The following is a 14,133-nucleotide window of genomic DNA, read 5'->3' as shown; positions in this document are numbered from 1 at the left end:
TAGCTAATGGATCGTTGTTAAAAAAAAAAAAAGGAAAAAGACAAGAAAAAAGAGAGAAGCGCAACCGAAATATGAGAGAGCTCGAGACGCAGAGAAAGCGAGGAGGAAAGAGAAACGACTCACGGAAATACGGCGGAGAGTGAGGGGAAATGAAAGAGTTACGCTCCAGGTCGAGGTCTGGCGTGTCGGCGAAACATTATCCCGCTCTAAGAAAGACAATACACCCGGAGTACAATATTATAATAGGCCGGAGCGTAAATGTATTATAGAGAACGATCGGTAGCCCGGGCATAGAAACTCGTCTATGGTACCTACACACCACCTCTTCCTCTTCCTCCTCCTTTCTCCATGTATCCTATTAACTGTTACCCTCTTCCCGCTCGGCTCGGAACAGGGACGGATCATCGCGACGATACACCGCCGCGATATGTCTCCGGTTAATACGCCCACGATCCTAAATCCCGCATGGCCGATCGACGAGAGAATGTGTCTCCGCATCGAAATTTCCTTCTCGTTAATCAAGCTATATAATCTCGCTCAATCTCGTCTAATACACTTCTCGCGAATGAATTTTCTCCTTTATCTTTGCCACGAGATTTTTGCTTCGGAAGATTCGTCCGAATAATTTTGAAAAAGAAAGAGAGAAAAGAGAGAGAGAGAGAAAAATGGGATGTGAATTCGCCTATAAATTAGAAAGCAAAATTAACGAGTCGCCAAGAGTTTTGCAAATTCAACCGGCCCTGATCTCTCTCTCTCTCTCTCTCTCCCTCTATTTCTTTCTCTTTCTCTCTCTATCTCTTCGCTCTCTTTCTTTCTCCGGTCTCGTGGTTCTCAGCCACTTTCACGTGGCGCGCAGTCTTCGTATCTATCTGTAGTTTAACGGTACACACAAGGGATGAATGTCGTGCAACACGATACAACCCTCTTTACTCCCGCCTCGTGGACCTTCCTCGCGTACCTTTCGACCTTCTTCCGACTCACCTCCGGAGCCTTCCCGTCATCCCTCTCAGAACCCTCCCCCGCCCCTCTTCTTAATTGCCCCGACGCGCGGCTCGGTAAAAACTCGTTAGCCATTAGATTTATTTTCGCTCGCCAAGGGGTTTTATCCCTCTCCCCTTGCTGCACGAAAAACCGCGCGGTGATTGTGTATCTCGTTTTGATGCCAGATTTTTTTTCCTTTTTTTACACGCACCATCGTCGCTCGTCGCGGATTGATCGCCTGTAATAAATGTAAATCCGTTGTTTGTCCGGGAAGAGAGGGAGCGAGGGAGGTTTTCAACCGCTTTTCGCGTTGTATTTTCGCCGACACGGGGCGCTAATTAATTACCATGCCCGCGATATTTACACGCAGGGTTTTTTTTTTAATTCCTTGCGCGAGAGCGTGCATACACGATCGGTATATGAATACTCTTGAAAATCTAAACCTATGACTGACGATTTAATGGTATCGCATTAATTCAGATTGATCTCTATTTCATGCTGGTCTCTTTGTCGCAGTGTTCGAAGTACCCATGGCAACGATTAAAGGTAAAACGATCGGGTCAATATATGGGAGAGCCCATGGGAATTCCTTTCGACTGTAATTTCAACTCGTTTCGCGGCGCGTTTACGTGCGCGTTCGTCGCACGTGTAAAATTGCGGTTTCCAATTTTCATTATAATAATCTATTCGCGCAAGACAAACACATATACATGCATAAACACAGACATACATTTATAATACATGTATGCATTGTGTTGCCCGTTACGTGGTTTTCTCGAAACGCGTGAAATTATAATAACGTTGTAACGCGGGAAATTATGTTGACGCCTCGCATTTTTTGTGCATCTGATAAATGTTATCTATTTAATTAACGACGCGTCGCGTAAAATTATGTTGTAGATAGAATCGCTGCCTAATTGATCTCATGTCGCGAAGATTGTGAAACGATTATAAGCCGGCTCTTGTTCCTTTTTCTTCCTATGTCACGATCATGAGTACGCAATTCAGTATTGTTTCGTGTCTCAGCAGTCATAAATTGCGACAGTCATGGAGATGTATGATGATGTATCACCGAAGAGTCATATATGACGAGCATTTATGCCCGTCGATCGCGGCTAATTACCGCTTCTTAATTTCGGGCACCACTCTTCTAATTAGGCAAGATTCACACTCTACTCTCCAAATTCCTTTTTCGTCCCTGTCTCGAATTCTCAATACGGCCTTTCACTCTCTTTCTTTCTCTCTTTCTTTCTCCTTCTCTCTCTCCCTTTCTCTTTTGGTAAACATCACCGGCTGGCGAATCTCCAGGAGGACTTTTCACTCTTTGTCTCTTTTGCGGCATTAAAATAGAAAAGTGGGACGGCCTTTCGCGGCAAAACGTAAATCGAATCGCTTTTACAAAATCTTATACCGTCTCATGATTTTTCCGGTCGATATCTTTCCCCATAGTAATTTTCATTTATCTTGATTTTTCTCACATAATACACGTATTTTAAATAATATCTCTTTTAATACATATCGCTTTTAGAAAATAATACTTCAACATTTGCGCGTCGCAATTTTCACAACATTTCGAGTAGTTTTACATTTAGAGTTATTTTTTTCCTCATGTAATCTTCATTTTCTCGAGTCCATTTTTCGATCGTGCCCTTTGAGGGCACGATTTTCCTCTTTTCTCTCACCCCGCAACATTAATTTTTTACCCCGCCTCTATGGCTCTCTCCCTCTCTTTATTTTTTTCTGTATGCTCGATCAGCAGCGCAGACACTAATGAAATCATTCCCGTGGCATTTCCGATAGGGTGGGATTTGCACCCCATTGTACCGACCGCCCTTCGCGCTCCTTTTTTTCGTTCGCCTAGTTGAATGCGTTCGTGACAGATCCGAGTCTCCTATTGGCACAACACGGAGGGTGCTCCGTCGACAACCCTCGTGACGTTAGACTCGCTTTTTTTCTCCCTTATTCTTGCCTCGCATCATTCGCCAGCGACCGATTTTCATGAGCGTGTTACACACGAATTATCAGCGCGCGACTCTTGGAAATGGATTAATAACACGGGATGACGATGAAGAACGAGTCGCGGGGTGTCTAACGACGCATATTAATTTCTATCGATCGCATATATGTCGCCGGTATATTTTTTTTCGCGCCGAAAAAAGAAACATTGGAACGTGAAGAGAGATGAAGAGAAAATCAATATAACTATTTAATTGCTGAATAGAATTATATTTTCTAGTTGCGATAAAATTATACTTGAATAAAAAAGGAAAATGAATGAATTTTCTCAGAGGTACTTTATACATCCAATCGATATCTTTTATACATCCTTGGACTTTCGCGTTATTTGTTCTTCTCGTCGTTCGTCCGAATGCTCCGAAAGTTATAAGTCAGTCGCGGATGGAGAAAAGGAATCAGAAATTTCTGGTGTCTTCCTTATCGGGAGACAAAGCGTTCTCGTCTCGAGAAAATAACGTTCGCGCAAGTAAGTGAGCCATAGCGAGCTCCTTCTTTCGGACGAGAGGGAAAAGGAGATGAGCAAGCCGGTGAATATCTCTTCGCGGATTCCGCGAGCCGTTGGAGCAACCGAAGTATCGTACCGAAGGTTGTCTGCCGGCGAGTCTCGCGGCCTCGTCGCGGTTAAAAAAGCCAAGGAAAGACGGCGGCGGCGAAGAAAAAAAGAAAAGAAGAAACGACGGAGGGCGGGAGAAAAGAATTGCGCGCCGCTCGCAAACGGCCTTCGGATTTTATCGTCGCTCAAAGAAAAGAGAGAAAAACGAACACACGTTGTCTATTATTTAAATGACAATTTTTAATTGTAACGCTCGCAAAATCATCAGAGAAATGGCAAAATTTAAGAAAAATAGATGACGATGAACGAATAAAGAAGAATATTATTTTATCAATATATCGCATAATCATCATACTAAATAGCATATTTTAGAGATTTAAAAAAATCGAAAAATATGAAGATCACGATAAAATGTTCGAGTTAAAACTAGCCATCTATTATTGATTTTTACAGTTTGGGTAATATCGGCTCGTCAATAAAAAAAGTATATTATGAAAGAATAAAACGGAGTATATTGATGCGTTATAGAAAAATAAATATAATTAATAATTCTTAGAGAGTGTATAGTTTGTTCGTTAAAATAAATAAATTAGATATATATATATTATATAGATATTTATAAAATATCGGTGAATATTTGTCTTTTTCTTGTACACTAGGTTATAATTAATTCATTCATTCATTCTAAAAAGACATAAAGAAGATTAAAAAGCTCCAAATTAAACATACTATTCTAACAAAATTGTACTTTTTCTATTTTTTCGTTTTTCTTTATGTTAATATGATACTCATTCATGAAAATACGTATAGATTGTGCGCACTAATTATTAGGATACAATTTCATATAGCATATTTTATATAGCATTCTAGATATTACACATTACACACTTGATTATATTTCGACGAAAGAATAACGCAAAAAAATATGATTATGTGAAATTATGATCCACGCGATGTTTCGCAACGAATAAATCTCGAACAGCAAAAGAAATTCTTTACTTAATTGAATTATACAAGTACTACAAGCTCGTGTGCTTAAACTATTGCATTATTACATAAATGTGTAAATAAATATATGAATTAAAATTTATATATATTTGCGATATCCGAAAATATGGTTGACTTTGCTCGTGCGACTTCTATCGAATAAATCTCGTAAAGTACTCATTTTAACAAATCACTGATGTACAAACACCGAATTTGCTATATTGCAGACAAATATTAAAATATAAGATTAATATAGTTATATAACGAATATGCTTATATATAAATAAGCTTATTAAATAAATATGTTTATTAATAAAATATGTTGCTATGCTACATAAAAAAAATGTTAGCAATTTCATTCTGAGACTATACGATACGATGCTATTATAAGAATCGAGTTAATCGCAAATTAAGATATGATCCAAAAATATGTTATAAAAATTTCAAACATGAATAAAATTATAATTCTAATAAATCAAAAATGAAATTGGCGCGAAACAAAATATAGCACGATCAATTTTATTTTTTATTATAATTTTATTATAATTTTTTTTTCTACATATAATTGATTTTATTATAATTGTACAAATTTCACATCTTTTAAAATTTAAAAATTTAGCCATAAATAACAATATACTAATTTCTCCACATCTTCTGATCAAAACAAATATAAATCTTATCTTTCAAATTTAGATTTATTATTTCATTTGAAATGTAAAAGTTAAAAGACGAAATCAGAGCGATATTACCTGAACTGTAATAATCAACCGCAGACGATAGGTCGATTCTAACTTGAAAATGATTTTTACCTCGATATTTTAACATCAAGAATTTTCTAATTAATCACCATAATATGCTATTGACACTTTATGATGGGATTATAAGATACGCCATGTATATTTGGATGTCGCAAATCACGGATGATATTATTATTGATTACATACACTTGCGTAAAAAAATCTCCATCTCGATTTGTTCTAATGAGATCGTCTCGCTAACGAGATCTTAGCCCTCGATCAAAGATGATCCCGTCTCTATGAACACAAAATGGCTACATCGCGGCCGACGTTACGCATCGCTACGCATGTGCTCACACCCACTTCCTTTTTACGCCACTCCCTGACCCGGGCCCCGAGCGTCGGGCCTCAAGGAACGGATAATCTACAATCGAGATCGTCGGAAAAATTGAGGAACCAATCGCCGGGAGAGAGTGCGAAAAAATCCTAGAGGTTGGCGTGATCATGTCGGCCGAGCGAATGAATTTTGATCTGACAGTTTATAATTATCACTGCTTAATCGGAAAAGCATAGAATGCTATTTCTCGTCGCGGGATCTAATTATTTACGAAACGGCATTAAAAATATTATTAATATTATAATATAACTGGATGGGAACGTCGCTTCGCTGATCGTTATATTCATTCTCGTGTTATCCAATAGATGTCCACGATATCGGCGCTACTAAATATTTATTTAACCATCGAAAAACCGAAATTATATAAATACTATTATTTATAAATTGTTAGAATAATTGTAGCGCACATGCGCCTTCGATATTTCAATATTCTGACCATAGTTCTCGGGGAAAATGATGAAATATTGCAAATGTCTCTCTTCCATACTTTCCTCACCTTCGATTGCGACTCGAGTATTTTAAAGCAGAAACAAAGAACGTGTGCGGAACCAATTATAGCTCTCGTTTTCGCCGTTCGAGATCGCTTCTCTGTATATTTCTATCGAAGTGAAGATCCAAGCGCCGGGTAGAGAAAACCGGCGACCCTGACAGATACACGCAGAGACTCTTAGAGGGACTAGGAAGTATGGAATTGGGATTGGTAGCGAGAGAGCGGCGTGCAGCGAATTGCGCCTAGCATACAGCCTCGCGAGAGAGAGATGAATCTGGTCACGGTGGATCATAAAGTCCCTCAGGGATTCGCCCACGCCGTCCACTCTCTCGAACGAGTTAGAGAGAGAATAAGCTGAGAATAAGAAAGAAAGAGCGAGATAAAGAAGGAGAAAGAAAGATAAGAAAAGAGAAAGAGACGAAAGAGGTATGACCGTGGCGAACGGGACGAGAAGAAGAGAAAGAGCGTCAGAGAGGAGTCGAGGCACTCGCGCGGCGCAAAAAGCGAGGATGCAAGCAAAAAAGGAAGAGCGCGACGAAGAAACCGGTTTTTTCCAGTTGGGCCAGGTCGGGGCGTCGAACCTAGGGACCGCAGCTTCCCTCTGAGAATAACTTGCATGCAGCAGCGACGCCGTCCTCGTCGTCGTCTTCTCAACGCGTACGCGGCTGCCCCAGGTTCGGGATAAAAAAGGAGATAGAAGGCATAAGTATGCCGGCGGTCGCGGCCACCCACTCTCTTGAGTTTATCGCGGGACACGAGTGGAGCCAAGCCAAGGAGAAGAAATATGCGCGTGAACGCGATGAGATGCGAGAAGAGCCGAGAGAAGAAAACCGGAAGGAAAACGACTAAGTGTAAGCGATGGGACGGTCATTGTTCGACCACTATCTTTCTGTAGGCTCTCTTTAGTCTATTTAGCATGCCGATTCACTTATTTACAAGCGGGGAAGATCGATAAAAAATCAGAATCGCGCCGCCATTTGACATCTGATCATTAAAAAAATGTTGAGAAAAGCGGAAAGGCTACGAAGAGGCTTTAGATAAGCATATATATTTATGAAGAGAATTTATCACGAGATGAGAAGAAGCAGTTTATAAAAGCGAATGTGCAAAAATATGTCTGCGTTTAAGAATGTGGATAATCATGCCGATAATGAAGAACGAGAGAAAAGTGTGCGATGAAAAAAAATTCGAATCGAATGCGTCATTCGTGTCGGTATTTTTTTTTTCTCTTTACTCGTATATGTTGCCTCAACGCGTTCGCGATTGTCCCAGGTCCGGGATAAAAAGAAGAACGATCGGTGCAGGAAGATCCAGGGCGTGGAATGCAAGAGGGTGACGAGAGGAAAGAGAGGCGAAAAAGTATGAGAAAAAGAAGACGAAGTCGCGAATCTGAGAACAGGAAGGAAAAGAGAAACAGGGGACCCCGAAACTCTTCGAGGTCATTGCCATCCGGTCTCGTTTTAGCCCGTTCACTTCTCCTTCTTTCGCGTCTTTTTTTCTTTTTTTTTTTTTCTTTCCTGCTGCCGTTTTAAGCACTCTTTCAAGCAAGTACGATCGCCGCCATGTTTTTGCTCGAGCCCGTGTGCATCTACCGCCTTGTATGCGTGCAAGTAACCTTCGCGTGTTCGAATAAAGAAAGAGAAGAAGAAAAAAGAATGACGGGGAGACGCAAGAGAGATGGAAAAAATGACGAGGATAATGCGATCGGTCTTTTATCGCGCGATAAGCCAGAGAGTGAAGAAAGAAAAAAACATTCTATCTGGCATTGAGGACGTCGAATTTCATTCATAGTTTCATTTTAAATATGATTAATATGGCCGTTGGTAGGGCAATAGACTCAAAGACGAAGAGCCGCGAGATAAATCTCGTTTAATGTTAATACATGCAAAGTATAAGATAAAAGGAGTACAGAGACGCGAGCCGAGAATGTGCTAGCAACGGCCATAGTAGTTAAAATTGATGTATGGTACAAGCTATAGTCATTCCATGCTTCGCATTCCCGTTCATGGGTGAGGTCGTGTGGGGTCGATCGGAGGTCCAAGGTCGACGAAAGTGGTCGCTTTGTTTTCGCGACGTAACGTCTGGCATCAGCCTTTAGGTTCGTACGTTCATACGCGAGGCGAGGCCGATGCCGGCAACATTTAATCGACGAAATCCCTAATCGCGGTTACGGATTAATCCACTCCGATCGTTCCCCGGACCTCACGCTTCCACATATTTGTCTGTCTAGGCTTTGCTTCGAGTTTCCCGTTCGCTATCTCCCTTCCTTCTCCATCCTACAATCGAGTGCTCTATTTTGACGGTAAAAACAATATTTTTGATCGATCAAAACTCTTCTTACATCTCTGCTTTTACATCGAGATTATAAAATTTCAAAACGAAATATCAGAATTAGTAACAAACAAATGTTGACAAGAGTGAGCACGATATTCCTTTCAAGCGATATATTTGGATATTACGAATGTAATTTCAATAATATCGAAATTTTTACCTTATTCCTACTTTTTACCTTATCCCTCGTAATGATCCAAGAGCTAGCTATATATCTTTTCAATGATCTTCATCGACGATTCACTGGCCGCAATCTAACCATTCGCGAACCGTACAAAGTAATTCATCTTTAATACAATAATTAATATATTTTAATAAATGCAACATATGTTAGAAATAAATTTGAGAAGGAAAAATAATATAAAAAGATAGGTTTTCGCTCGATAAGCAAATGAATAAATTGCGGCAAAAAGTGAATCAGTAATAAAAAAAAAAAAAAATAATCGATGTATTTCGAGAAACAAAATTTCGTATCTTTTTTTTCTTTCATTTTTATTATTTCGATTTTTGTTTCGATCGACTTTGACCGACTAAAAACCCAGCTAAGGCGCGATACCACAAAGTTCCTACCAGACACACTCGACACGAATTCCCTGTGCAAAAGAGTAGTCTGTGGTGGCGGCGGTTTATTGGTGCCTTAACTCTCACTGGTCAATCGTTCTGTTCTGTGCCCTGCCTGTCCTGCGCTTCTGGTTCGCAACTCTGTGGTGGTATTCTCTGGGTCGGCTCTCTACTACCGGTGCGCCGCGTGTGCCTGCTACTTCCGGTACTTCTTCTTCCGGGCCCGCAAAAAAGGAGTTGCAACAGCGTGTTGTGTTCCAGCAACACGCCGCCCTGATCGGCGGCCCGAACGCAACCAGCTGTCCAGTATGCCACAAGCTTTTCCTCGGCGGCGAGGCGCTGATGGAGCACATGAAGCACACCCACAAGGACCCGAACGCCTCCGGAGTTGCCAGTAAGTATTGAAAAATCGCGTACCGAACGGCCCTCTCGGCCGGTCGTCTATGTCTCTCTCTTCTTCCCTGCGCGCGTTTGCTTTCTCGTACTTCCCTTTGTTCGCGCGTCTACTAATCTTCGCGAACCATAACCGATCGATTAACTCGGAATCTCGCTGTAGCGGAATGCATCATTGCATGAAACGGATTGCTTGAGAATGAGACCTTGACCGCGTCGTTTCTTACGACTTAACTAATCAACGAACTTAACATCTAATCTTTCTCGCATGTTAACTTTCCGAGCGAAGGATTCAGCTCTTCTCGCTCTAATCGCACATTTAACCTGGATTCTTAAGCAGAAATAAAGATTCTTTAACCAGAATCGCGAGGAGGAATCTCTGAAAGGTATCGAGAAAGAGAGAGAGAGAGAGAAGAGAGACATAGAAGCGAGAGGGGTGACGTTATTGTGAGTAAGGCTAAGAGAGAGGTGGAACAACCACTCGTCGAGACACGAGGGGTGGTTCGTTCTTTAGCCTTTAAGTTACGTTTCGCATCCATCCCAAGAACTTGCTTTGGCGCGGGCGATACGCATACATTGTCCTTGTTCACTTCTTCGTACTGTTTTCGCCTGGGCGGGAAAGGCGTGTAGCATTTGGCACATACTCGCCGACTAATACTTGGGTATTATACTCGCTAATATATATATATACATATAGACGGTGCTTCGAGGGTGTCTCGTTCGACCTCTACGCGTGCCTTGATATATGCGTGCGTGATACGTGTGCGGACTCGTGGACGTACAGAGAACAAAAGAGTCAATCTGTGTGTCTCTTCGTTCAACTTAAACACGAGGAATTGTCTCCTTGCGATTGTGACTAGCGCCATGGTGGTCTTTGATAAAACGACATGGTCGGCATTGAAACATGGATTGCTGGTGGATTGCGGATCCTATTGCGAAACGCTGCCAATACGTGTTGAGAATGTAATGTTGCATTATCGTTATTTATAGCGCAAGGAGTTGGAGCAAAGATTGACAGGACTGGAATCTAACGGATAACATCTTCTCATAGTTGATTTCAGATTGGTATAGCAGCCATTTCGGTTATATAAGCGATTACATCTTTTTGAGAGAATCTCCATTTTTTTTCTCTGTGCGTCCGCGTACGTGCAACGCGCGCGAGTACGTCTTGGCTTTTGAGGCCGGTGACCTTGCTCGTGAAAGGGAGCTAGTAGCGCGATGACGACGTGGATACCTCTGCGTGTCCCAGGTCAGTGCTCTCCTGGTCCTTGGTTATCCGCGTCCGTAAGGTCTCCCTTCGCCTTCGAGGTCGACCGGAATCTATGCGTACGTATACGCGCGCGTTCACGCGAGTGAGAAATATGAGGTGGGGGAGGAAAAAAAGAGCGAGAATGTGAGAGAGAGAGAGAGAGAGGGAGAGAGAGAGAGAAAGAAAGAAAGAGAGAAGAATGAGAGGAAAATATGATGATGATAATGGTGGTGGAGGAGTTTGGTGAGGAGGAGAACGGCTTTCGTTCCTTGGGACGCTTTATCCTGCTTGGCATTGACCTTGAAATTGTGTCGCCCTGTTGTTCCCTCCGCTGACTGCACAACCTCCGTTGCCGGGGTTTACCTAGCGAAGCGACGGACCGCCAACCACCCGTGCCCAGTGTGCGGGAAGCACTACGTCAACGAGGGTAGCCTTAGGAAGCATCTAGCCTGCCATCCTGAGACCAGTCAGCTTAGCACGAGCCTCAGGATGTGGCCGTGCTCGGTGTGCCAAGCCGTCTTCACTCACGAGAGCGGTAAGTATTTAACCCACGTAAACGCGAATCGCTCGAATTGCCGCGCAAACTTGATAATAAATCCGTTTCTCAGTTCCTTTCTATGCTATAAACTTTTGATTTTCGTTCTTCGGACTTATATAACGTACATTTATACACCGACAATTATACATTTATCTTGTGTACCATCTACATACGGTAGTGCGATCCTCTCCTTGTACTGTGACCACGCTCGTTTTCTCTGATGTTCTAAGGTCTCCTGAGCCACATGGAGCATATGAGGATGGACCCGAAGCATCAATTCGCGGCGCAGTATGTGCTAAGCCGCGCGGCCGCCGAAAGGCGGGAGAGAGAGATCCTCGCGAGCTCGAGTTTAGGTATCATATTAGATAGACACGAATTTTCTATGTTTTAACGTTAAAAATGTGCGGCGTCGCGGCGCTAAAAAAAAAGTGTACAACGCCTGTAACCGCCGATATGCATTCTAACACGACGTCCTTGCACTTGTACAGGAGCGGGTTTGGGCGTGTTGGGCGGAAGTCAGTCCGGAGGACCGCAAAACTTACAACAACCACCAATGTGCCCGTCGCCGTCGGCCCATTCGGACAGCAGTAGCGGCAACGGAAGACTGTCGTCGGCCGGTAGTGAACCTGGTACGCTACGATACTTGTTCTACGTCTACTACTTACAAACGATCGCCCACCGAGTATCTAGATATAATAGATATAATGTTGCCGAAGTTTTTTGCTCGACCACAGTTTGTAATCTCGCCGTTATTCGTCGATTTATCTTTTTTTCCCTGATTTCGTTAATGACAAAACTCTGTTGTGTGAAGTACATTAGTGTGAATTTATTGTAGTACGCATAAGTTACATATATATATATTTACACATATATGAATATATAATATATATATATATATATATATTTGAGTCGAAATAAAATGCATACGAATTTCTGGTCTGAGTAATAATTCTCTCATGTGAACGGCGCTCGCTACGGTCTACTTTTTCACGGGCGTAATGACGCCTCTCTTTCTAACGCTTTAGCGTGTCGATTTATATGTCGATGTACCGACGCGAAAATACATATATATACTACCTTGCTAGGCTAGTAAAACATGCGCAAAAAATCCCGCCCGCTCATTGCCCTGTACATACTGACGAGAGCAGATTTTTGCGCAGGCACCGGTCTACTGAACAACAATAACAATAACAACAACAACAACATGGCATCGCCGGGACCGAGCGGCAACAAGCTTAGCGAGATGTTACGAGCGGGTAGCCAACCGGGCTCGGCGCAGCAGTACCACGACGAGATGCAGTCGCAGCAACAACGTATGGCTGTCATGGCAGCCGCCGTGTCAGCGGGTAAGAGAATATAAATAATAATATAATAAAATCATATAAACCTTCCCCTCCCTTCCTCAACCAGCAAATATGTGCGGGCCTATCAGCTGTATTAATCTAACGAGAATCGGTCGATTGAGAATCAAGTGTCCAAGGACACTGCGTTATCACTTATCAATGCGAAATTGCACGAGAGGGGAAGACCGATAGCTTCGTTCCAATTATTGCCGATAAAACTTGATTTACAATGTTGTTTCTCCGCTGATGACGATGTTGCATTCGCGTCTGTTTTTTTGTCGTCTGCCTCCGAAAGAAACGCGAAATGATTGATGCGTTCAAATATTTTCGACATAACTTTTATTTTCGACCGTACATTTATAATTGTTGATAGAAATAATGCATATAAAAACGAAACTGTGTCGGCATCTCGTAAGATATTAGCGTGGATTAATTTGGTCAAATTTATCGCGTATAGCTTTTTCGCGAATATTCGTTGTAGCTTGTCAAGAAACTTATCGAGAAATTCCAAGGAACGATTATACTAATAGGAAAAATAAATATCAGAAAATTACTTACCACATTTCCCTCTTTTCGCAAAGTTAGCCTGGGATGCATTTGCGAGCATCTCTCGCCGAGTTCCACAGGTCATAATTTCATCATAATAGTTCAAGATTCTGAAACACATTATTTTCTAATTTAAAAAAATACAATAATAATAATATATATGTACTTTGTTAAAGAATTTGAAAATATAGTATCTTATTTTCTTAACGATAATTTTCTTATTCTTAAGGATTAAGCGAAGTGTGAAAATAATATCTCTGTTAGGATTGCAAAATTCCGTGTCACCCAACCTGTCACCGGTTGACATGGCGTCGCTTGCGGCGGCCATGAGAATGGGCAATAACGGTGACATGAGCGGCAGTACTCAAGGATCGACGGGACCCCAACAGCAAGGGGTGCAAGCGAGCGGGCCAGAGCAAGCTCTGAGAATGCATCAGGCGGAAGCTTTGCTCCGTTCCCAAGCCGAAGCTGCTCTTAGACTCGCGGTAAGAAAAGGAAAAGCTTGTTCTTTTTACAGATAACGTAGTTATAAAATGTGCGCACAGCTCAATACAGTCATTATCATTTTGAGTATCTCACACTTATAAATATTGGGAAAAAAATTTTGAGAGAAATACATACAATTCATGTACTCTTAATCTTTTGTGAAAAAATAATTCGAGATAAAGACTGAATATTTAGTCTTCTTGCATCTTTCAACCCTTTCTCACATTTTTTTAAAGGTATCTCAAGCGGCGGCAGCCGCAGCAAGTTCCGCGGTGGGCGGCGATGTGAGGCATCATTTAGGACAACATAATGGAGGTAGCACTTCCGGCATGCCGGGACATCATACGAATCAACAAATGTCTCAACAGGATACCCTAACGCCGGATCTCGGTAAGTCTGTAACGAGAATCAGTGACATACTACTGATGTAATTGCAGTGTTCGAATCTAAGCACATCGAGCACGCTCTTAATAAGTTACATGATGAAAGCTTCTAACGGGGCCATCGGTACTCAACAACTTTCAG

The 14,133-nt window shown here is 41.9% G+C and overlaps 1 protein-coding gene across 17 annotated transcripts in view; it reads left to right on the top strand.

Moving 5' to 3' along the window:
• Positions 1-14,133, top strand: part of LOC105257454 (zinc finger protein 853) — a 78,749-nt gene that overhangs the window by 54,019 nt on the left and 10,597 nt on the right. For 3 of the 17 annotated variants that reach the window (XM_025413988.1, XM_025413987.1, XM_025413986.1), the window contains exons 5-11: positions 9,315-9,447; positions 11,018-11,230; positions 11,464-11,586; positions 11,722-11,862; positions 12,382-12,579; positions 13,387-13,607; positions 13,845-13,998. In XM_025413988.1, the coding sequence (XP_025269773.1) occupies positions 9,315-9,447; positions 11,018-11,230; positions 11,464-11,586; positions 11,722-11,862; positions 12,382-12,579; positions 13,387-13,607; positions 13,845-13,998 (1,183 nt within the window). Of the gene's footprint in view, positions 1-1,497; positions 1,528-9,287; positions 9,448-11,017; positions 11,231-11,463; positions 11,587-11,721; positions 11,863-12,381; positions 12,580-13,386; positions 13,608-13,844; positions 13,999-14,133 lie in introns of all 17 variants that reach the window. The other 14 variants (XM_025413985.1, XM_025413983.1, XM_025413981.1 and 11 more) reach the window with 10 other exon arrangements.

This window comes from Camponotus floridanus, unplaced genomic scaffold, assembly GCF_003227725.1.
Source record: "Camponotus floridanus strain SB8 unplaced genomic scaffold, Cflo_v7.5 scaffold74, whole genome shotgun sequence".
NCBI classification, from domain to species: Eukaryota; Metazoa; Arthropoda; class Insecta; order Hymenoptera; family Formicidae; genus Camponotus; species Camponotus floridanus.
Note: the sequence above shows the minus strand (reverse complement) of the source record. Positions and strands in the feature narration are given on the sequence as shown.